The sequence below is a fragment of the Petromyzon marinus genome, chromosome 12 (genome assembly GCF_048934315.1).
Source record: "Petromyzon marinus isolate PM22_M1 ecotype Great Lakes invasive population chromosome 12, UKy_Petmar_22M1.pri1.0, whole genome shotgun sequence".
Lineage (NCBI taxonomy): Eukaryota > Metazoa > Chordata > Hyperoartia > Petromyzontiformes > Petromyzontidae > Petromyzon > Petromyzon marinus.
The window spans coordinates 9,642,426-9,669,113 of NC_133678.1; the positions used below are offsets into that span (position 1 = coordinate 9,642,426).

Below are 26,688 nucleotides of genomic sequence, written 5' to 3' on the forward strand. Positions count from 1 at the left end.
TGCATAAACAGTATGTATAATTGGGCAATACAACAGAGCATCTGGGAAAGTACATCACCTGATGTTGTAAAACACGGGTTTTGGTCAATCACACGGTTTTGTGAGGTTTCTCAATGAATACTTCATCTAATGACACGATGCTCTTAACATCGTTCAGTTAATTTATGGCTCCAAATTGGGTTCTCAAGTGAAAGACGATGATCTCAGCCCAGTTACAGACAACTGAACAAAACGTCGAATGAATTCGGGCTTTGCACTTGTTTCGGATAAATCTTATCCCAGATAATTAATACGTAATATTGGTTTTATTGCAAAACGACATGGCCATTGCAGAGCTTGTGAGAAATTGTGACCCCGGCTGCTTAACGGATAAAAAAAGGCTGCTTGAGGGATTTCTCTGAAGTCCTTGAAAGATATTTCACATGGGCTGGTCTTTGGGACACGGCACATGCTGCTTTGTGAGATTTCTTTAAAAAAAGATTCCTCATCTAATGACACGATGCCAATAGCACAATTGGAATACATTGGCTTCAAGTGTCCCACGGTTTCTCACAATGTTCTATCCCGGACAGTGTTTTTTTTTTACATGCCACTGCTCATTGATGGATTGCCTTTCACCATAAATTAAAAAAATCTGGTCATAGCATTGTACATTAAAAATATATATATACTTTTACTTACATTGTGTAGTTATGAAACTGTAAATGTCATAAATTACAGCACGAAATGTATTTAATAGTCTATGTTCATGTTGTGAATTGTTGAAAGTACGAAGACAACGCTTGGCTTGGTTTATTATGACCTAGTTTTGATAGTACGGTACGGGAAGACTGCCCCTTGACACTTAGAACGTCCGCTTAAAATTCCACAATTGATTGGTCTGTTTTGCTACAGCATCTTGTGAATAGATAAAACAAACTCATACACAACTCAGCCTACTCATGCGTTGATATTGCTTAAAGAAATGACTCACTCCTCTTATTGGGAGGGAGGGGGACTTTGCATCTTGTGCTCAGGTGGAACATTGCAAATAATGTCGTATGTAAACTCTCGTGCCCGATATACATAATTCATGACTCATTTTGGATAAATGCACCAGTTGATTTTGTTTTGATGGCAATACCGGTATGTTGAAAGAGCAAGCAAAATATGATGATTAAAGACTAATTTTAAACTGGAGATTGTATCCAGCAACATTAGATATTAGCAAGAGCTTAGACCTCGAGATTGTAAGTCCTCTATTGGGTGGTGTGGGGTTCATAGCCCTGATTGATATTGTATCCGCTTGATCTAATCCAAAAAATAATACCGAATAATGAGGAATCATATGATTGTGTAATATATATGCATTAATTACTACTGCTAAAAATCACATCATGTTCATGACCCCAAACGGATCACTTTATTGAATGGGATGTTTTGTTGGCATTATATTGTGTAGGCTTAGAAAGTGGATTTTTGTTGCTGATAATTTTTTCATTTAACTCTTCCAAACAGGTAAAAATTTCAGTGAAAATTAAGTTAAACATTTCCAGACAAAGATAATGATGTAACAAAATACAAACATGCATCGACATGCACAAATTAAAAAAATGCAATTGACACAAAAGCCAATTGGAATATCCAATAAAAAAAAAAGCAAGTAGAATTGCAGATCGTGTGCTGAAGTTAGTTCCGCAAAATAGATACATCAGATTTCAAAATGTTTTAAAGAGAAAGCCATTTTGGAAACATGTTCTTCAATCAAGATACAACCATTTCAAGCAATGTAATTCTCCTCGGCTAAATCTTTTTTTGTTTCATTTTGATTTCCTTAAAGTTGAAAATCAAACTTCAAATATTTGGCAGCTAGTGGCAAATACGATTTTTTTAGTGCAATAATTAGAATAGAGAATAATAAAATCAAAGTACATAGGCTATTTTTTTATATAAATTGTATAGTTCTTGTACTATGTTCAGGTATTCAGTGTTAGATTGTGTATGCTTTGAATTTTCCAATATTCCTTCATCACTTCTTTTACCAAGTGCCGGCAAATGAAAAGACACTAACATTTACATCACTTGCATATAGTGAACGTCTTTGGAAAATGATTACCGTATTTCCCCACATATAACCCGCGGGGTATACCACTTTTTACAAACACAACAAGACCCTGCGGGGTATATGGAGGTGCGGATTATCTGAGATTTGTTTTACACAAAACGCTATTTTTGCGGGGTATATGCGTCTGCGGGTTATATGCACATGCGGGCTATATGCAGGAAAATAGGTAGTGTTATGCACTGAATTGATAAACTGAACATATGTGTTGCACAAGTATTTTCAGTCATGTACCGTGATAAAATTGCCTTTGGCTTAAGTAAAAACGATCTATACACTATTTGAATATCATGAGGTTCAGTAATTTGTATTTAGGTGTGGTAACCTCCATTCAGCAAATGTGCTACCTTTACTTTAAGTTTGTAAAATCATTAGCCTCCATGATACAAACTTAAGAAATGCCATATTTATGATTACAGTGTTGATTTTTTATAAGATACAGAAAGTCTGAATTGTCTTTGGTTGCCCCTGTTTGCTATTTGATAACACGTGTGTCCCTCTGATAGTCATCACAAAATGTTACGGAAAATAACGACTTTTCCATGCATATATTTGTTGACGGAGACTAGAAAACGATTTAAAACTTTTTATTTTTATTTTACCAATAAAGTGATCCGTTTGGGGTCATGAACATGATGTAAGGCCCACTGAGCTATATAGTTATTTTTCAGAAGTGACCTGGCCACAAATAATAGCTCAACAAAGTAGCTTATCACGTGGAAATCTATAGCAACCATATACTCGAAACACATGTTTGTAAATGTGGAGGACCCAGAGTAAAATTCGCTCGACCATACGGAGAACAAGCAAACCCCAAATATACAGGGATTGAACCCACGACCTCCTATATACCAGGTTAGGTATAGAAAATTGGACACAATACAATGTCATTAGTAAAAAAAAATGACAGATACACAAATCTTGTCTTTTTTGGTTCTTTCGGTAAAGTCACGTAGAATGACAATAAAATAAAATAAGACAATAAAATTCTCACGACGTTTCAGCCACAACATAAGTAGCCTTCATCAGGTGAAAGAACAGAACTGTCGGGACGACAGTGCTCCAATGGAGAATTTTATTGTCTTATTTTATTTTATTATTTTATTCTCATTCTACGTGACTTTACCGAAAGAACCAAAGAAGATGAATCCTTGCAGTCACGAAAGCTTTAAATCGAAACACAAATCTTGGTTAACATACAAACAAGTTTACATCCCCCCACCTCTCTCCACCCAGCAGTTTCACTGTGCAACAAACCCTTTGTGTTCACGGGCATTAGTTCCTGCAGAATGGGGAAACATTAAATTAGAGAACACTAATTCGCAAAGCTTATGAGGAGAATAGGCTTTGGGCGCATAAACAGATACCTCTCATAATGTGACAAATAGTCCCGTGGCACGGCCGTGAATATTCAAACTACGGTTCCGCGAATTTCATATAACACAACAATATATTTGTCGAAAATTCGCAAAACCGCGATTACAGAACCCGCGAATATTGAGAAGTTATTGTACACCGCGGTGAGTCGATCACCAACTTGTGTGTGTTTGTGTGGTGAGGTAAAGCGGTGAGTACTCCCACTTCTTCCAAGACATCTGACCAGCATGGAAGAGATGGCTTAATACCCTCTCTCTATACTCTTTGGTTCTTTCGGTAAAGTCACGTGGGTAGAAATAAAATGAAATCAAACAAATCACGACGTTTCGATCGCAACACAAGCGATCTTCATCAGGTGGAACAACCACAGCAAGAACATGCTGAAGTAGGCGAGAGAGCTGCCGTGGAAAGAGGTTTTTAGGTAAGAAAGGGGGGAGGCAAGGGGGGAGAGAGAGGGGGGGGGGGTAGGGGAAGGGGGGGGCTGCGTGAGCGCTTGGGGAAGAGGACGTGAGGCTGGGGGGGGGACGTGGGCGGGGCTAGAAGGGGGAAGCTGAGTGTGGGACACGGGGGGAAAAAATAAAAATCTACTAGTAAATGGCAGGTAGGATGGAAACAACCACAACCAGTTAAGGCATTACCTGGTTAATAACATCCTTCCAATGATTGTTCAATTTGTATCCGTCTTTTGATTTAAAGCTTTCGTGACTGCAGTAATTAATATTCTTAGCTCTTTCCGAAAAGTCACGTTGAAGGGAAACAATAAAATAATAAAATATATATTGTTTTATATATATTTCAACGTGACTTTACCGAAAGAGCTAAGAATATTTGTATCCATCTTCTCGGTTGAAGTTATGTCTGTTTATATATCTGGATGGCTTCATGAACAAACCTTTGATAGTTGCCAGAAGGTTTGCAGAGTACCTTAGTCTCGGAAATTTGTTTTATCATGTGAGCCCACAGCGTCTCTCCTCTCTTTCTATTAGAGGTCTTTCTACCAGCAGTGTTGTGAGCAAGCACTTTCAGGGCTGCACCTTTACCTCCGATGATTACAGCCCTTTTGGTCACTTACGTCTGTTTTTATGTGTTGCTTAAAATGTACAGCAAATATATATATTTTAGAGGTGACCCCAGTCATTCGATTTCTGGTGAAAATTACACAACAGCACCATTGGTAGGAACTCTATATATAAATTTTCATATGTATTTATGAGTAAAATATATACATCTTTTTACATATATTTCGTGTAGTCGTCGCATTAACACTGATGTTTTTCAACGTTCCAATTGAGATATGTATGCGCAAAGCTATATTTATGCAGGCGTTTGTAAAAAAAAAAGAGCAAGTAATAGGTGGTTGTTTAATTGGTGGTTGACAAAAATCTTTGATGAGGCCATCTAAGCAAGCGACATGATAAAATTATTGTAAACGTTCAATGCCACCGCCGCAGCTACCACCTGCTGCACCAGTTACATTGCCACACAGCTGTTTGCGAAACATCCATTGTCTGAAACGCGTAGAATCATAACATTCACGTAAAAAAAACACATTGAACACAATTGTATTGCTTCATCTCAAAATTGATTTTTATTTGAAATGTATTGTGACATTTGGTTGTGAATACAATATTCCACCATTTACATATGTGTTCTTGAAAGTAATTAGTTTGCATTGGTTTTCGATCGGAGCTATATTAAGTTAGAATGTTGTCTTGATTTCATCACAAATGAGCCCACAACTGTGCATGCCAAGATACTTTACTTATGAGTGTGTCTGGGTTGCTTATTACGTGGTAAGAAAATCACTGTCTTTTGGTCTGGGTGAACACTTGCTGATATGTTCCTTGAACTGACAGTCCCTACAAAGTGAGTACCAACCCTTTGTGCGAGATGTTACGCCATCACCTCCATTTGTTTTTATTTATTAACTATTTAACGTGTGATAGCTCGTTAAAAAAAAGACGTAACAACACAAGGTAATATGCTACGTGTGATTGCATACGAGGTGTGAAGAAAATGTCACTTGATGCCAACTTTTTACAAAGATCATGCAATTGTAACCACACGTGTCCTTTTCAAATTGCCCTAATTCTCCAATAAAAAGTGAAACCCCTACTGGTTTCCTTATTAGATTCCTCTGGTGTGACCCTAATTTCCCACAAAACTCACCAATGTCCCTTCTCTCCAAACTCCCCATGCGCCAAATGGATCCTAAATGCATACATTTACTCGCATATATATCTAGCAATTGCATTAAGGATCTGTTTGGTAAAGTTACAGCTTTTCACTCCCTATATACTTGAAATATTTTTCCCATCAAGCACCATCATTCATGGATTAACTTATTTCCAGTTTAACTTTTTTCTGTCATTTATAACAGGAGACCATTCTACGTCTATAACTTGCTGCCTGCCATTCGTTTAAATAAAGGTACATGGAGGACAATCAACACACTTTATTTGGACATAATGGAATAACGCTGACCTAATTTTTGGCTTATTTTTTGTCTTGTTATATACATATGTTAAACACAATCAAACTATATTTTTAAATCACATGATACAAACTCACACCAGCCTTTAGAGAAGGTATTTTAATAAAATAAACGTGTGCCTTTTATTTGTTTTGTTGGCATAATAACGTTGATTTATTTTGCTTTAATATGTCAGCAATGGACTATCTACTGCTGGATGAAGGCATCCCCATACCGTCACCATCACTCATGGTCCTGTGATGCTACAACCTATTTCTTTCCTCCACGTGACCTGATCTCATCACTTATTATTCTCCACCCTGGTCTTCCTGTCAGGCCTTGTTCCTTCCCTCCTTTGGCTGCCATTCTGACACCATTCTCTTCCGTGAGCCAACAGCCTGAGGCGATGTGCTCTAAACCCAAGCCGTGTAATCCTCTTATCGGTCAACACATCCATAATTAGAATGTATTCCCAAATTAATGTCTCTCTTCACAGCACGCATCTCTTCATGCTTTAAAAAAAATACTTTTCTACTATTCATTCCATGTTCTCCGTCAGTCCCAGCTAATAATCATATTTAGTTGGAGGTAATGTTATTATTTTCATTGTTATATTACAGTGTTTCAAAAATACGCTATCCTGTTGTCACCCATCTCATGGTTTAATCATTTTGATCCAGATCTCTCTTGAGCAACTGGCCAAGTTATAAATATTCTGCGGTGTTTCCCAATTATTATACGACGATGTGCTGTTGTTCAACAAAATATGCAACACTTTGGTATCACACATATTTATATTGAGCCCACGTTTGCGGACTTACTTTTTCAATCATATCATGTAGTTAATTTCCATTGGTTGTTATAATGATTATGTCATCTGTAAATATGGGATAGTTAATTATTCCTACAGGTCTTTGTTTACCTTTTATTTCCCTAATCCAATGTTTTAGACATGTATTCTGTAAGGTGCTGTGAAATAGACAAGGATAAATTCTCACCAAAGCTAACTCATCTTATTATTTGTGGTCTGGTGCTATTTTCTTTATAAGTCCTGGATATTTTTTTCACTCAGGCAGTTGTAACGTCTTAGACTACATATGTTTCCATTAAATTCCTTTTCGTAATCCACACTAACCAGGGATAGTTGAAATGTATTTGCCTTTTCGAAACATCTGATTGATAGAGCCAACAAGAGAGATACACTTGAATATGCATGAAATGTCGAACTTTATTTACAATACGTCCTGTTGCAGTTAGCACACTGTGCTTCAATACAGTCATGACAAATGTCAATGCAGATGCATTCACCAACCCACCCTGACCAGTGTGGTGAAGTATGGAAAAATAACCCTCGCAATCAACACAATATAGGAAAGCCTACATTCAGCAGTTGATTAACAAACGGCTGTGAAATATTACTAAACATACGTGTTATTATACTTGGTTCTTTCGGTGAAGTCACGTAGAAGGGAAACAATAAAATAATAAAAATATAAAACAATAAAATTCTCACGACGTTTCGACTGCAACACAACCAATCATCATCAGGTGTGAAAACCACAGCAAGAAAATTTGAAAAAGTGGCTGTGGTTTTCACACCTGATGATGATTACTTGTGTTGCAGTCGAAACGTCGTGAGAATTTTATTGTTTTATATTTTTTTATTGTTTCCCTTCTACGTGACTTTATGGAAAGAACCAAGAATATGAATCCCTGCAGTCACGAAAGCTTAACATTTAAAAAAAATGTGATATTTATTTATTAATTATTTGCTCTATCTACATGGCTTTACCGAAAGACCCAAGAATATGTGTTCAATGAAACTTCCATAAAAAGTAATGTAGTATTGTTTATGCGACAGTGACTGCACACAGGGTGTGCATTTTACTGAAAAATGATTTCCTTGTGAATGAGAGCTGATCAAAATAGAACTCATAAAAAAAATCTAAGTATGTTTTTTTGTATTAATACAATTACGTTTGCATATATTTCATATGCAGTATAAATGCAGTGCATAGTGTATCAAAATTAAACATATTATTACCTCATACACAATAAACATTGCTTATTATTACGCACTTGTGATATGCTGACAACCTGCTATCTAGCTTGTCTCCATTTATAGTTTCTTCCCTCTTTGTCTTAATGCAGGGTTCGAGGTATCATTGCTGTTAGTGTACGCTTGCATCACGACATCCTTTGTATTGTGCTCTCAGCAGTGACAACATATTCACGTGTGATCGACAAGTCAGGGCTAGAAATGAGCCTTGCGTTGTGCACGCCATATATATTTTATTTTTTCCCCCTCCCGTTTTATAATTAAGGAAAATGCGAATAAGGCAACATTTGTGGTGAAATTGTAGTTTCGCTTTGAATCGTCTCTTAAACGAACCTGCTAATACGTATATATTTGTACAAATGTACTGACTTTGAACTGTAAAGCTTAAATATTTAAAATACCGGTATGCTATTTTAACCTTCGTTAGATTTCAAACCAATAAATACTGGCGAGTACCCATGGAAAGCAATGCACCTAATATGGCAGGGCCAACACCATGCCTGCCTGGCTGGCTCTGTCCGCAATTCTCGTGTTGACTTGCATTGCTTTGACGTGAAGGAGGGCCGTGTCAGCACTTGCCACCAATTGCCGTTGATGTGTATGGCGAGGAATTGAATCTGGCTCACTGGAGATTCAGCTGAGTGTTATAGTCATCCAGCTACCACGCACGCACAAACCCAAATGCGTGTGCGTTTAAGTTGTACATTTTCCGTAATATTTCCAAAACAGGAAGTTCACTCTAGTTGAGCACAATTTATAAAAAAAGGGGAAAAATTATGGAGTGTAAGGAATAAAATGAACATTTACAGTTTCTAATAATCTCTGTCTTACAATAATACACATAATTGATACAATGAAACGGAAGTGTGCAGTCCACAGCGGCGCACAGAATCCCATGCAAATGAAGTTTGCATCATAATAAGACCAAGAAACTGACAGCTCATGAAATCTTAGCTATAGGGTAATTACCACATCCGTCAGCGTGCAATGGAATGTTTAAAATTAGAATTTCATTTCAGGCCCTGATTCCCACGTGAGTGTCCTATTTATGTGTACAGCTGCAAAACAGAATGTTGATTAATAGCTTCATCCAATGTATCAGATGGCGGAAATGTATGGTTTGGCTGTAGTGCATTAGTTTTACAGTGTGATGGATGGGAGGTGTGGCCGTTAGATTAAAGCATGAATCCTGATATGCTTTAATCTAGCAAAGACAGCATGTCATAATATGAAATCATTTATTGTGGGGGTGATATTTGTTTTTTTAAAGGCACAAAGCATTTGGGCATCTTATATCCCAAATGTATGCTGTTTATACCATAAAGTATCCATCCCAATTGCGATTTCTGTTCTCTGCACCATGGAGTTGGAACATTATAAACACGTGGCACCAGACTAACCGCCACGCCTTGTGTGTATAACATCAGCGGTATGTTTCAGACCGTTCATCAAATCTTGACATTAGCAAAATGTCGTCACTATAATGAAAACGGCTCTGGGCTTCCACCCCCCTCCCCTATGAAAGGGCTTCTGGCTTTTTACCAATGTCATGATGTAAGGTTTTTTTTTAAAACTGATTTACATGAACTATTGTACATGGCTTCAACGCAACTCATTTATAACACAAAGAAAATTAAACTGGTAAGGGCCGTCATGCTAAAGTCCTTCGTGTTGTTGCAAGGGATATAAATTACAGCCATATGCCATCCTCTATTGATGTAAAAAATGACATACAGCCACTATTGAACATATTTCTTTCCCTTTTTCTCATGAAGCTTTTCATTGCTTTTCCTCCCAAACACCAATAATTACACTGTTAGTTCACAGATATTATGTTCTAAATACTGATAATAGGTTTTTCCCTTTTTTTCTGGCAACAAAACAGGTGTTAAGATGTTTAAACACCAAAATTAAACCTTTTACAAGGAATCACGTCTGCATTGAACACAATGCTTGTGGTCAGAATGCAAAATAAAAACATACTCTGATAATATTTGTGTTAGACCAGGGGATGCCAAAGGGCACATGCCTCCTCTGGTCTAACACCGTTTGAGACGAGGCTCAAAAGAAAGCTGTCTCTAGTGTGGACCAATCAGTTTCAAGGACAATGCATATGTAGTGGGTTAAATTCAGGCGCACACTGGAACTTTGGAGGCAACACTATTTATTAGGTAACATAATTAACACTTAACATAACGACTTAAGGTGGTAACCACCATTCCTAACTTAACTAACACACGAGGATATTACATTATTGGACCAGGACAGCCCAACACGCTGCCTGGTCCACTAGCGGAGACCGGAGAGTTTCATCCCAGAGTTGACCCAGCAGCAGAGCAGAACAGCACAGAACAGCCCAGCTCTGTGTCCACACCCCGCCACGCCCCCCTTCCCGATCCTTCGGGAAGGCCCGAGCCCCCAACCACGTGACCCCCTGGGGCCCCTGGCCCCCTTTATCCGGTCACGTGTCCTGTTGGGTTTACGCAAAGTGTCACGGCCTGACACGACCTCCGTGACACCCACCTACGGCCCCTATACCGAGCCAACACATATTCTTGGTTCTTTCGGTAAAGTCACGTAGAAGGGAAATAATAAAATAATACAAATAAAACAATAAAATTCTTACGACGTTTCGGCCACAACGCAAGCAGCCGGCCTCAGGTGGAGAAACAGAGCTGTCACCTGAGGATGGCTGCTTGCATTGTGGCCGAAACGTCGTGAGAATTTTATTGTTTTATGTTTTTATTATTTTATTGTTTCCCTTCTACGTGACTTTACCGAAAGAACCAAGAATATGAATCCCTGTAGTCACGAAAGCTTTAAATCGAAATTAGAGCCAACACAATGTCGTTCTACGACACTACACATATATTATCAGAGTATGTTTTTTGTTTGCATTCTGACCACAAGCATTGTGGTTAATGCAGACATGATTCCTTGTAACAGGTTTCAGTTTGGTGTTTTAACATCTTAACACCTGTTTTGTTACTCTTTGGTTCTTTCGGTAAAGTCACGTCGATAGAAAATTAATAGATCACGACGTTTCGATCGCAACACAAGCAGCCATCATCATGTGAAAAAAACAGCAGGAGAACTGCTGATGTAAGAGAAAGAGCTGCTGCAACAAGAGGTTATATAGGCTTTTAGTGGGCCCAACCCAAGGGTAAGTGGGCGGAGCCAGAGAAGGAATTTGTACGCAAATGTAAATGTAAGAGATTAGCATGTCAATGCGAAACGAATCCAGCAACGGGGGTTGTGCCAATGAGAAGATTAGCATGTCAATGTCAGAGAGCCGAGCAACAGGAAAAAATCCCGCATGAGCAAGAGATACACATGGGGAGAGAGAGACACACACAGACACATACACAGAAGGAAAACGTCACCGCCTCTAAGTGGCGGTGACGTCACCACAACGCTTGTGTCAGGCCATGTGCACCTTGAGGCCACGTGAAGTGTCGAATGCCCGCTGGCAGGAGGTCACGGGGCAGACCCAAGTGCCACGGGTCGACTGACTGAGATGACTGAGATGACTGGCTGATGCACCACCTGTGCCCCCTACTGTGCCAACCTGTTGTGCTTTAGCCACCCAGCGCTCCGCTCGTTGTTGTGAGCATCGCTCCTCCGCCCTCTGTTGTTGTTGGAGGGCAACTGCCTCCAACTGCCCAGTAGCGTCCTTCACGAGCCTCCTCCACAGAGGCCGATCTTGACACTGCTGGTACCAGTCATCGGCGAGTCCATTCAGCTCCATGTCCTCCTGTACCACATCACTCCATCTCTTCTCTAGCCCATGCCGTGCCCGCTTAGCCCCCTCGATCCGGCCGAACAAAAGCTGTTTCGGCATGCGGTGGCTGGGCATGCGGACTACATGACCCCGCCAACGCAGCCTTGCCTGCCGGAGGAGCTTACCTATGGGACCTTGCCCAGATCTTTCAAGGATTTGGGAGCTCCTCACACAATCCAGCGTGGTTAACCCCAGGATGGATCGTAGGCAGGCCATCCTAAATGTTTTTAATCGGCGAAGATGCTGTATTAAGGGGGTCCACGTTTCGCAAGCGTAGAGAAGGGAGGGAATGACCGTAGCCGAGAAGACCTGAAGCTTAGTGCGGAGCGACAGACCAGGTATCTTCCACACAGCGTTACGCAACCGATGAAAAGATATTGCCGCTCAACTGATTCAGAGTGAGACCTCTGCTGTTAAACTGGAGTTGGTCATAAGCACACTGCCCAGGTTTGGGAAACTCTCCACTCTCTCCACAACTGCCCCATCACCGATTGGGAGTTGTGCGGGTGGAGTGTCCGATGGTACAAAATACCCAGGCAGGTGCTTAGTTTTGGTGGGGCTGATGGTAAGGCCCCATCTCTTAGTGGCACACTCCAGCCTCAGCAGCAGCGTCTCCAACTCTTCCTCTGAATGAGCAGCTATTACCAAATCATCGGCATACATAACGTGGTTGAGCAATAGGGAGTCATCCCTTGACCGTACCCGGGCATCGATCAGCCTCCCATTATATCTGTACCAAATGGCTATTGAAGGCTTCACGAATTACGTGGTCAAAATAGATGTTAAATAATGTGGGAGCCAGAGGACATCCCTGTCGCACCCCAAGGTGTACAGGGAATGGCTCTGACTCCCGGCCACGTAGTTTTACCCGGGCCCGCTCCCCATCATGAAGGTCCTTAATGATCGTGAGCAGAGGGTCAGGGACTCCAAAAGCACGAAGAACAACCCAGAGCCCAGGCCTACTGATGGTATCATAGGCCTTGACCAGGTCAATAAAGCAGAGATGTAGGTCTTGTTGGAATTCCCTACACCTCTGCTGTAGCAGACGGACAGAAAATATGGCATCTGTGCAGGACCGCCCTTTCCTGAAACCACATTGAGGCTCCGCAAGCCTCTCCTCAGCGTGCCTGGCAAGGCAATGTTGAATAATCCTTGCCAGGACCTTTCCCGGCACACTGAGGAGTGAGATGCCCCTATAGTTGTTACTATAGGGGCATCCTTCCAATCCTGCGGAACCCGTCCAGTGGTCTAGATTGTTATTATGATGTCATATATGGCAGTCTGTGCACAAACGCCACCCTCCCTCAGCATTTCGCTTGGGAGATCGTCTTTTTCCCGGTGCCTTTCCTGGTCTCAGACTCCGGATCGCCTTCAGTACTTCCTCAACAGATGGCACCTCAGCCAGCCACTCACAGGGGGTGACTTCTTCCAATATTTGAGGCACCGCAGCCTCAGCAGGGTCATCCTCACTTTGTGCCACGATGTTTTCCTGGCTGAGGGATTTTCCCTCCCCCAGGACCTCACAGAAATGCTCAGCAAATCTACAAACCTGTTCCTGGGGGTCGGAGATTGGATCACCGTTTTTTCCCCTAATGATGGTAATAGGTGTGGCACTGCAGGTTACTTTTTTGATGGAGTTAGATAGAGATTTGTGATCACGGGCCACTGAGGCAGACTCCATCTCCTCAGCAACCCGCAACCACCACCCATCCTTGCAGCGCCTCACGGCTTTCCGAACCTCCGAGCAAAGGCTGCGGTAAGCCTCCTCATTCTCTGACGTGGGATTCTGTAGCCGATGACAGTGGGCCTGTCGCTTTTTCTCAACCATCCTGAACACCTCCTCTGTCAGCCAGGGTCTCTGGGGAGGTCTGGACTGCATAACCCAAAGCAGCCATTGCAGCTGCATGAGTCACAGTCCTAAACCTTGCCCATTTACCCTCGACATCAGGAGGAGTGGAGGACGATGGCATCCCCAGCCGCAAGCGATGATGTAATTCTCGCTTGCAACTTTCATAAGATAACTGAGACCAGGCCACTTTAGGTTGGAATGGGGTCCTGGGTGTACACCCACCACCGGAGTGGAAGAGTGGCAGGTGCATCTTACAGATGACTAGTCGATGGTCAGAGGGCAGATCAGCTCCATGGTAGGTCCTGGTGTCAAGGACATGGGCTCGCATCCGCTGGTCCGTCACTATGTAGTCCAGTAGATGTTCTTGCTTGGACCCGGCATGCATCCATGATGTTGTGTGGATGCGCCGATGCCGGAACAGCGTGTTGGTAATTACAAACCCATGGGCTGCACAAAAATCTAGCAGCCTCCTACCATTGTTATTGAGCTGATCTGGCCCATGCCCTCCAATCACTCCAGACCAGGTGCCAGCATCATGACCAACTCAGGCATTGAAGTCACCCAACAAGATGACTCTATCCCGCGGGGCCACTTAAGCCAGCACCTGTGACTGGAGGCCATAGAAGACATCTGACTCATCGGCTTTGCCTGCATCCCTCCACGGATGTTCGTCTTTGGTGGGGGCATAAGTAACCACGACCACCACTCCTCGCCTCCGGTTGATGGGAAGGCGAGCCCAAAGTAGCCTGGGGCTTACAGGTTCCCACACCTCACCGCCACGCTTCCACGCCCCCTTCATTATTTTGTTCAAAAGAAGAGCCACACCCTGTTGTTTGGCAGTCTGCTGCCCCGAGTAGAGGACTGTCCACCCCTCATGGTGGCAGGAGCCAGAACCGGTCCACCGGACCTCCTGAATGCCACAGAGATCCAGGCGGTACCGGTCCAGCTCCCAACAGAGGAGTGGCAGCCTCTCCTCCGCAGTGAGCGTTCGAACCTTTCCACGTGGCCATCCGTAGTGGCTTTTCGTTGTTTCTGGAGGAGCCCCGAGGGTAGAGATTCAATCTCCTGGCTCCGCCAATTGGGGTTTGGCCAGGAGACGTCATAGACGCCTGTCCCCCCGGTGCCTCCGGCACACGCTTATTAGTTACATATTTCAGTCGTAGTTTAGTGGTAATTAATTGAAGGTGGAGGGGTTACCAGCCCCTCGCACCCGTCCAGAGCCCCCGTTTAGCCACTGTGGTGGTCACAGAGCCATGAGGGGAGGAGCCAATCGGAATTGGCCCTCCCCCCACAGCACTGTCCACGACAGAGTTGCCCGTCCGGCACCGCTAGGAGGTAGGGGGTTGTTTTGCCGGACACAAAGACACACGCAGAGAGACAATCAGAGAGAGAGAGACATAAAGAGACACAAGGAGATAGAGAGAGAGACACACACAGAGATACACAGAAAGAGAGACAACCTAGAGAGACACAGAGAGAGACACACGTAGAGAGAGAGAGACCCACACAGAGAGAGACACATATGGAGATACACACAGAGACACAACACAGAGAGACACAGAGAGAGAGAGAGAGACACACAGAGAGACAACCCCCACACAGAGAGAGACACCTACACACAGAGAGACACAGACAGACACACAAACAGAAAGACAGAGAGAGACACACAGACAGAGAGACAACGACAGAGAGAGAGACACACATAGAGAGACACAAGCACACAGAGACACACACACAGATAGACACAGAGAGAGAGAGATACACCCAGAGAGACACGCAGAGAGAAAGACACAGAGAGAGAGACACACACAGATACACACAGAGAGACACAGAGAGAGAGAGAGACTTACACATCGGGAGACAAGCCCCACACAGAGAGACACACACACATATAGAGAGACACAGAGACAGAGAGAGAGACACACACACACAGAGAGACACAAAGAGAGATACACACATAGAGACACATACAGAGAGAGAGAGAGATACACACACAGAGAGACAAACAAACAGAGAGACACAAACACAGAGAGAGACACATATGCAGAAACATCACAGCCAGTTATAGTCTAAAAAACGTGAGCTCCCGCCACATCAAGGGAAAGGGGCAACGGGAGCTGTGTTAGTGAGACACTTAGCCCGTTAATGTAAAGACATTTAACCTGATGATGTACTCAGAGAGTCGGAAATAACAGCTGACATAGGCAGGTAGGGTGGAAACATCACAGTTAAGACTTTACTTGGTTAATAATGTCGTTCCAATGATTGCTCAGTTTGTACCCATCTTCTCGGTCGAAGTTGGGTCTGTGTTTATATATCTGGATGGCTTCATCGACAAATCTGTGATGATAGCCGGTGGGTTTGCAGAGTACCTTCATCTTGGAAAAATCAATTTCGTGTGAGCCCATTGCGTTAAAACAATGATCAGCAACGGCAGACGTATTGGTCCAACCGTGTTTCAGATCTGCCTTGTGTTCACGAACACGGTCCGAGACGTCGTTTCGTTTCCACAATGTAACTGCTGCCGCAGCCACAACTTAGTTTGTAGACACCAGGGTATTGCATGTCAGGAATCACATCTTTTACAGATGGGATCAAATCACGGATTTTGTGTATTGTGTTGAAACGAACCTGGATCTTGTGTTTGTTTAAGATTTTGGAAATATTTTTGGTAACCCCTGCTATGTATGGCAAGGTGATGGTTTTGATTGGGTCCTCAGATGGTTGTCTCCACATGGCTGGGGAGACAGCTTTGCGGATTGTACGGTCCGAGTATCCGTTCATCCTGAGGGCTTGGTGTACGTGCTCCAGCTCGCTGGCTAGGTGGTGCTGGTCGGAGATGCAATGGGCCCTCTCGTGTAGTGTTATGATGAGGGAATTCTTCTGGGCTGGATGGTGGTGGGGGTCAGGCTTTAGATAGGCATCCGTGTGTTTTATTGCCAGAAAAAAGGGGAAAAACCTATTGTCAATTTTGGTACTGGCAAAGGAGGTCCCATGATGTTCTAAATACTGTTATTAAAACAACGTTAGTGAAACAATATTTCAAGTGTACAATTGAAACTATTGAAATAATTTAAAGTATGCTTGCTTTGATGGATATTAGCATATCATTACAATACATCTACAATAAATGCATTATGTATAGATGTTCAAGCTGTTTATCATATTTGAATAATTAATACAAGTGTTTTCTGATGCCCAAACAGGTTAAGTACATGAAACATTGACATGGTGAAATTGTTGGGTCAGCAACATGTGCAAATTCATGTGGTCTGCCGTCACAATAAGTACTGTAATACGTACTGTACAAGGTACTGTAATACATGCTGTGATATATACTTCCTCGCAGCGTCTTTGGCTAATTATCGAACAAAGAACAGTCCCTGCATCACGAACTTTCAGATGCACTTCTGTGGCCGTTTGGAATGCTCTTTCTTCCGACATTAGGAAGCCACTGGAGCTACAGTGATTGAAAAAAAGTATTTGATCCCCTGCTGATTTTGTACGTTTGCCCACTGACAAATAAATGAACAGTCTATACTTTTAATGGTAGGTTTATTTGAACAGTGAGAGACAGAATAACAACAACAAAATCCAGAAAAACGCATGCCAAAAATGCTATAAATTGATTTGCATTTTAATGAGGGAAATAAGTATTTGACCCCTCTGCAAAACATGACTTAGTACTTGGTGGCATATAGACCGATCATTTCTTTGTCAGTGGGCAAACGTACAAAATCAGCAGGGGATCAAATACTTTTTTCCCCTCAACGTATGCACTGTAAAATCTCGATTGAAAAGGAATTTCCTTAGAACTGCTGTTTGTATGCAGCAAATTCCGCGTAGTGGATTGTTATCAAGAATCACGTGTTTGGATAGTCACTGCTTTCATTAATGGCTAGTAAAATGGCATGCTTGTCGGTGTACAGTCGTGACAACTGTGTTTTAAGTAATTGCATCCACATTCAGCGTACAATGAAACACATGATGCATTCGATTGAAAAAGGCCACGTTGATTTCCGTATTTCTTTCATATCATTTGTATTCTATCAATTGCAAAAAGTTAATGTCCATGCAATTTCATAGGACATATTTATAATTTGAACTTTCAATCTGCCGCTGGATGTTTGACTATAATTCACCAAACTGTTCAGTGAAATTTCGATTTAAAGCTTTCGTGACTGCAAGGATTCATCTTCTTTGGTTCTTTCGGTAAAGTCACGTAGAATGAGAATAAAATAATAAATTGATAAAATAAAATAACACAATAATATTCTCACGACGTTTCGGCCACAACACAAGCGGCCTTCATCAGGTGATGAAGGCCGCTTGTGTTATTTTATTTTATCAATGTATTATTTTACTCTCATTCTACGTGACTTTACCGAAAGAACCAAAGAAGATGTTCAGTGAAAGTTGGTAAAGGGAGTGAGAAGGGAGACGCAGGTCCAGTTCATATATCACTTTTCACTGATTTTAGCCATGACCAGGAATCAAACTTAGTTTATTTGGTTCACAGTATAATTCTTAAAAGACAACCAGTAAACCGGTAACCGTTTTCACAGTCACTTATCGGTTCTGAAAGTCAAAACCCGGCAACCATTTCCAGTGGAATGTTCGTGATGAATGCACTGCTTGGCGAGCGCCAACATGCAAACCGCATGGCGGCGTGATGATACTTGACCTCGTTTCTCAGTTAAAAAGTAAATGGTGCATTACTGAACGGTTTTGCTTGTTCATGCCATTACTCAGAGATATCTGGGAAGAGGTGAACATGCGCATGCTTCACCCCCAGCACGTGCCGCCTGCCGATCAAGTAACTTTGGTGTGACCATTTATACTGGTGGGTGGACAGAGTTTTGGGGAATTTAATCAATTTGCCCACTTTCTCAATCTCACCAGTGATCTCTGGATGCCATGGCCAGTCTACTAACCACTACACCATAGCAACTCCTTTAGGTTCTTCATTAACATTTTATATTTTTTGGTCTAGACATTTCTCTGTGTGCACCTAACTATTCATCATGTTTTACCATTGGCTTTTTTCATTTGTGTTGAAGAGTAAACCTACAACATTTAAATGTTGAAGTAGTAACTAATCGGCACGTTTTGTTTACGCGACAAACCTTACTAATTGGCTGTGTCAGGTGGTGGTGGTGGGTTATCAACACATTTATATTTACGTGATCTAACTCAAATACCTTTATTATGAATGTATATATTCTGTGAACAATATAAATATGGCAATGCAATTATTGTACGCTAAAAAAAATTAAGATCTAAATTAATATTCACCTCCTTACAGTGCATATGGGTGGACACAGTAAGTGCCGACATTAATATAATCACATAGAGCACATGATGAGTTACAGTTTAACACGTAGGCTTTCGCGACCAATATCATTCACCACCCGACACAGCCAATTTGTAAGGGATTTGTCACGTAAACAAAACGCCAAATAGTTACTACTTCAGCCCACCGGTGTGTTGGAGAGTAAATCCACAACATTTACAATGTAAGTATTCAAATTGTTTTTGAGTTCTCATGTTGAGTACTCAAATTTTGAGTGGATTTACTCTCCAACACACCGGTGGGCTGAAGTAGTAACTATTTGGCGTTTTGTTTACGTGACAAATCCCTTACTAATTGGCTGTGTCGAGTGGTGGAGGGTTTTGACACATTTACAATTACGCCATCTAACCCAAAAACCTTTATTATGAATGATGCGTTACGGTTTGGTGAGCGTTGTACATGTAGCCCCACCTATGTGCCCGAGCACTAACATGCCAATTCCTTCAGAGCAAGTTGACCTTTTGGTGTACCTTCTCTGGGTTAAGGCAACCAATGACAATGAAAATCAAATATTTAATTGGAAGCAATTAATGCAGGTCATTGGAACTCTAAACACAGAACACACAGATGTATGCACACGAATGCATATGCTTACAAGCAATTGCAAAACGCACACACCCGCCCGTGCACACACACATGGCGATATGCCAATATTGGTTGTCGATATTACATTTTCTTTGCGGGCAATTTTGTTTGCTTTGCGTGAACCTGCATGTGATGTCTAAATCGATTATGTAAATTCTGGCGTGCTAATGTAATGTAGATCTGCAGATTTAACTTCATGCTTCATTAAGCGTGGATTTGACTCAAATGCAGGGTACCATTTAATTCATTAAAAGGCGAGTCCCAGGCTCAGGTGCAAAGCTCTGCAGTGCATAGGCAATTTCTGGTTTCATATCTTTTGGGCGATACACTTATTTTCCATCCTCAATGCCAAAAAAATGTTTCTCTTCCCAAAGGTCAACAGTGACGTTTAAAACTTTTAATAATAACTCAAAAGTGGCTTGTGTGTGTGTGTGTACCTCGGTAAAATTGCAACAAAAAAAGGTCTCGTTTATTTATAGTTGATAGATTTACATGCAGATGACAAACTGTCGCTGTACCCAACAGCGCCGATGTAGCTCTGCTGAAAGTTGGCTTTGGAATAATACATGAAAGCTTCTCTTGTGATTGTAAATCATTAACTGCGGCTTGTACTGTGAATACATTTAAACTTTTAAACAGTTTCCCAAAAAAGAGAGCAACAATTCTAAATTGTGATTTTAAAGTTGTATTTATAACATGTTTTTGCATGTTGATTCATCACATATCAGTGTATGAATCTATCCATTTCATGTCACATATATATGAAATGTACAATTTTACCAATATTTAAGCACATTCGATTTGAGTTGAACATAAACTGCAACATGCAATCTGTTCGGCAAAAACAGAGCACACTTGTCAACAACATCTTACTTCTTAATGATTAATATCGGATTGTATCATCATTACCAACAAAATCCATGCCCTAATCACTGTTGGATCAAGACCTCCACCACTCCTCTGCGCATGAGTGGAACACATCGCTCCTTCTCTCTGTCAAGGTGGCAAAATGTTATCTACTTCATCTGGTATACAGGAACCGTGGGTTCGATCCAAACCCTGACAATGCCTGTATATTTAGAGTTGGCATTTTCTCTCTCCCCGTGGTCACGTGGATTTTTCTCTGGGTCCTCTGGTTTTTCCATCCACATTTAGAATCATGCGTTGACAGTTTTTGGCTGCGATTCATTTCCACGTGATGAGCCACTTCGTTGAGATATTATTTGAAGCCAGGTCACTTCTGAAAAAGAGCTATATATCTCAGTATGCCTTACCTGTTAAAATAAAACTTTTTGGGTTTTTTTATTCCTTTGGCTGCCATTATTATGAGTGTCGTCCATTGGCCATCACCCCTCTTAGCAATGTGTCCTCCCCATTGAATAATTTTCTCCTGAGGTCTGATGGTGAGCAGAAGCATAACAGCCATGGTCACTGTGTGTCGCCCAACCGCACGTACTTATGCAATGGGCACCGACAAATGAGATGATGTACTGGGAGATCATGGCGACGGTGGAAGCACATTTAAAGCCAGCACCTTCAGAAATCTGTAGTCTTCAAAGTTGCTCAATGTCACGGTGACAGCATTGTGTACTATATTGCTAAAGTACGCCACCTGTCAGAGCACTCTAACATTCATGACACCCTTCAAATCATTCTGCTGGACCGTCTCGCATGAGGAGTGAAGGTATGCGGTGCTGCAGTGCCATCTCCTTTCTAAGCCAGAGTTGACATTTGAAGCAGCCCGGGATAATGGTGATAGCTGCAGAAAGTGTTGGCATAGGGTCCAATGAATTGTGCTCAACAGCTGTCTTCATCTGCTCGCCGGGGGGCTGGTGGACTCCACCTGGGAATTGGGTGAAGGACAGCAGAGAAATGGGTAATAGCCCTTTTATCACTGTGAAGCAGACTACATTCTGGATCCATACCACTTGATTATGGAAGTATGCCATATCTGCATAAAGATGAGACGTAATTAGTGGGAGTGGAAGGAATGTGGTGACATGCTCGCTAAAGGGACATGGAGCACCACCATCAAAGGGTCCCATAGAGGCACATGTGCTGTGGCAGACGATTCAGCAGGCATTGGGCACACGTCCTGGCTGACGTGAGCCAGTGGTTGTGTCAGTCCCACTCAAATATACGTATCTCGACATGCAAATTAATTTAGGCTCAGTATTTTAATCAACAGTGACTGGATGTGCAGACGTGTGTTTTGGACAAAACGTAAATATGCCACATTTTCAGCTGCTGGACTTTCAAGCTGCAAGCATTGGTCACGTGAAGGTCTCGACATCTTTGGGCAAATTGAAATAGAGGCAAAAATTCAAGGGATGATGCACACGAATGCCTCCCAATGCTTGTCATGGTGGGAAAAGGAGCAAGCCACCTGCATTGTAATTTAGTTCAAGCATTCAATATCAGCATGCCGTTCCTGAATACAGATGCCCTAGATGACCCGCTGAAACAACATGCTGTCGTCTCTGAAGAACTAGGTACCTTTTGCAGTCCAGCCATGAAGATTGAGATAGAACCCAATATAGCATGACTCTTCTTGAATAGTGGGACATTTATAGCCAAAGGTTGATCGAGCTTTGGATGGTCACAGCACACACCAGATGCGGCATTCATCACACATACATACAAACTACTGTATCAATCAGAATCTTAAAAGATAAATGTCAACTACCAATCACGAATCTCAATGTGACCCACCAATACTTACCTGCATCTGCAGCACAGCTTCGTACAAGAGAGCAGTTGGTAACAGGTTTTTCCCCTTTTATCTGGCAACAAAACAGGTGTTAAGATGTTAAAACACCAAACTGAAACCTTTTGCAAGGAATCATGTCTACATTAACCACACGTACTTGTGGTCAGAATGCAAACAAATGCTTGTGGTCAGGAGGTCCCATGATGTAGATGCTCACCCCGAGCTCTCATTACTCTGATAGTGCACTGTCTTTGTGCTGTACGCCTTTTGGCGTCCTCTGGTCTAACACCGTTTGAGATGAGGCTCAAAAGAAAGCTGTCTCTGGTGTGGACCAATCAGTTTCAAGGACAATGCATATATTACCAGAGTATTATTTTGTTTACATTCTGACCACATGCATTGTGGTTAATGTAAACATGATTCCTTATAAAAGGTTTCATTTTGGTGTTTTAACATCTTAACACCTGTTTTGTTGCCAGATAAAAGGGGAAAAACCTATGATCATATTTTGGTACTGGCAAAGGAGGTCTCATGAAGGAGAACAGTTATAATTGTTTTCCGAATCAAACCTCGACTCTAACTGGCCATCAATTCGAATAATAAATAGTACGAAAATAATCGATTCACAAATTAAATAATCACTCCAACATCCTTTATCAAACCTGTTATTAGTCATACGGAAAATTTATTCTTTCTAATTTCAAATCATCATTTGCAAAAAAAAAATATGACTAGATTTAGAAGAACAAAAAATAATCTTTTTCACCAATCAGGATATTGTTCGTGTGATATTGGTCGTGTGACAAGTCAGAGATCATCCTGGTCAGTCCAATTTGCCAAACCAACTCTGATGTTTGCTGAAAAAAACTGGGTCGATCGGATTTGCAAGTACACCTCTTGTGATCGTTCAAAAATGGCTGTAATCATTGCATGGGCACTTTCATATTTAATTCTGATTTTTAAAAATGCTTATGAGTACTGTTGATGTGTGTTCTTTGTGCGTATTTAAATTGCTATATAGGTACAATGGGTTACCATTAACATGTTGATTATGCTCCAAATAATGTGTGTGGAAACGTGGAAATTATGCTAATAGATGGCCTTGTTTGGTTTTGGAAAAATAAGGAATTGTAATTATCATGCAATATATGGAGTACATTATACACGTGGAAAACTCCATTCAGTGAGACCAGGGTGATTCTTGCAGAGAAGAAGCTTAGTATGCTATCTGTGCCACAGTGGCAAAGAAGAAACAATGTAAGCATGCTACCAGTTGTTACAGCTCAGAGTGTGTCCAGTGATCGAGAGTCAAGCCTTTGCCAAAAAAAGGTTAATTGGTTTGGAGAATACTGCTCCCAGATCCCACCGTTCTTTTGATTTTAAACCATTTGTATGCAGCCCACCTAGACTATGTTCTGTGGAAGTTGACTGGATTTCAATTGAGGGGAATCGGATTTGGGAAATCCGCCTAACAGCATTCTGTCTTTCATTTTTAAGCTCCTGTGCTCTGAGTTTCCATGTTATCCTTGTATAAACACTGACTGCCCTGTTATTGTTGCTTGCACTTTCCATTCTTTATCATTCCAGGCTCGGAGCAATAGTTCAGTTTTCCTGCAAGGAAGGTTACGTGCTTCAGGGCTCCAGCAGCATCCTGTGCCAGAAGGTCAATGATGTTTTTGCTGCATGGAGTGATAGCAGACCACTGTGCAAGGGTAAGACTTTTAATTACAGCACAATCTATTCTCCTGACACCCAAAATGTTTGCTTGGCCTCCGTGTCACATTCTGTCTCCGCAGTTACCAGCAAGTAATTTAAGAACAGATGTTTCTTTTTCCCTTTTTCCTATTGCCCTAAAGTAAATCCGTCCTGTGTTTGCATTTGCGCCAAGAAAGGACTCCCTTCTAAGTACAATCAAGGAGAGTCTGTAAAGCAAACCAATACAAACGTTGAAAGTGAGCTTGAATTTTCAGGCTTCAATACACATATTTACACCCCTTTTCAAAATTATTTCACAAAGCAGCTAACAATATACACACAATATTAGTGCTTTCCCAATCAAGCAAGTGTGGGGAAGTGGTCATCTGCTGCTCATAGCCCTAAGCCACTCGTGGAAATTCCACATTCCTATTTATTTACTTTAAATAGTTGCAGTGCGCAGGACCCAAATGCCGAGCAACAAATGGCACTATCATAGTTGTAATAGCTACGTGTTAACACATTTCTTCATTTGAGCAAGGTTGAAATAGCTTTGGGGAAAATAGACGATGGGAGGGAATTCTAAAGCTGAGCAGTGCGAGGTGAGAAACATTGAGAGAGAGAGAGTAGTGCTGTGACCTGCAGTGTGGTGGTTGGGCACAGTGTGGTTGAGACAGACAGCCAGTCCGGCAGACCCGATTCTTCAAACATGAGTTGGGGAATCAATGAGCGAAGTTCACGGGAACAGTAACCATGGCAGTAGCAATAGAAGAGCGATGGTCGCAACTCATTGCATGCAAAGTGTTTGCCATAAATGAACTACAATAACTTGCTGTTCTCGTCAAGGAGCATAAACCATAATGCAAACTCCAGTCATTCTCGCAGCAGCTTTTTGGCTAGACATGAAATGAAGATGCTCTTCCTTTTGCACTTTTAAATCAAGATTGAACACTCATGGCTATAGAACTGCTTTTTGTTTTTCGTTTGTTGTCCTTTCCCCGCACCTCGAATTCGCATGGTTGGCTATGTATGGTGCGAAACATACATGGAAGAAGGTGACTAACAATCAGTGAATGAGTGAGGAAATTAGTGAGTGCTGGATCATCGCTCAACTTAACTGCAATATATTGAATTTCACCTAGCATAGTGAGGTGGGAACTGGATGCTCCACTCCAGATATGTGATACCAGTTTGCCAACTTTGGCTGGATTTGTGCTCTATATAAGAGCAATATTTTTTCAGAATCAAAGGGAGAATAGGGAACAACTTGTAGTGTCCTGATGGAAAGTCACACTGCCTTACCCCTAAGGCACCCAACCATAGTTTACAAGTTTAAGATCATCATAAAATACCTATGCATATGCATAGTTACGTGCAGAATACTTAAGCTATTTATTTTGGAATTAGGGTATTGGTTTTTGGTATATACTGTCTTTAATTAATAATGCCGTAGCCAATTATGTTTTGATTAATTAGATTTTAATATTTTGATTTAAAGCTTTCGTGACTGCAGCGATTCATATTCTTGGTTCTTTCGGTAAAGTCACGTTGAAGGGAAACAATATAATAATATATAAAACAATAAAATTCTCACGACGTTTCGACTGTAACGCAAACAGTCATCATCAGGTGTGAAAAACCAACGGCAAGAAATATTTGAAAGAAGTGGCGGTTTTTATGTATTTATTTTTAAAACGTTAGCACCACGGATAGTGATTTGACAGTTTGTTTAGAAGGACGAGTCCATCTATGTTCGGAAAAGAGGAGGGGGGAGACAAAAAATTAATGTATGCTGTCTGAAAGCCACCGTAAGCGTGAACAATCAATTAAGACCCGAAATGGTTTATCAAATCCTTCCAATGATTGCTAAGCCAGAATCCATCTTCTCGGTTGAAATTGTCTCTGTGTTTGTATATGTGGCTAGCCTCATGAACGAATCTCTCATGGTAGCCCGATGGCTTGCAAAGAACCTCTGTCTTGGAGAAATCAATGTCATGTGAGCCTACTGAATTATAACAGTGATCTGCCACGGCCGAGGTGTTGGTCCTACCGTGTTTAAGGTCTGCTTTGTGTTCACGAATGCGGTCCGAGACATGTCGTTATCACTCAAACTATAAAGAAGGGCCCTCTTGAGGAGCCTTTCAAAACCATCACTTTACCCTACATTGCGGGGATCACAAAAAAAAATCTCCAAAATCTTGAATAAACACAAGATACAGGTACGTTTCAACACATTACATACAATCCGTGATCTGGTTCCGTCTGTAAAAGATGTGATTCCGGACATACAGTACCCTGGTGTCTACAAACTAAGTTGCCTCTGTGGTAGTAGTTACATTGGAGAAACCAAACGACATGTCTCGGACCGCATTCGTGAACACAAAGCAGATCTTAAACACGGTAGGACCAAGACATCAGCCGTGGCAGATCACTGTTATAATTCAGTAGGCTCACATGACATTGACTTCTCCAAGACAGAGGTTCTTTGCAAGCCATCGGGCTACCATGAGAGATTCGTTCATGAGGCTATCCACATGTACAAACACAGAGACAATTTCAACCGAGAAGATGGATTCTGGCTTAGCAATCATTGGAAGGATTTGATAAACCATTTCGGGTCTTAATTGATTGTTCACGCTTACGGTGGCTTTCAGACAGCATACATTAATTTTTTGTCTTCCCCCTCCTCTTTTCCGAACATATAT

At 41.6% G+C, this 26,688-nt stretch overlaps 1 protein-coding gene across 1 annotated transcript in view; it reads left to right on the forward strand.

The window, feature by feature from the left end:
- The window catches only part of LOC116941582 (CUB and sushi domain-containing protein 3-like), a 409,001-nt gene that overhangs the window by 175,091 nt on the left and 207,222 nt on the right, over positions 1 to 26,688 (forward strand). The window contains exon 9 of the mRNA XM_032952774.2: positions 23,876 to 24,000. Coding sequence (XP_032808665.2) covers positions 23,876 to 24,000 — 125 coding nt within the window. The remainder of the gene's footprint in view (positions 1 to 23,875; positions 24,001 to 26,688) is intronic.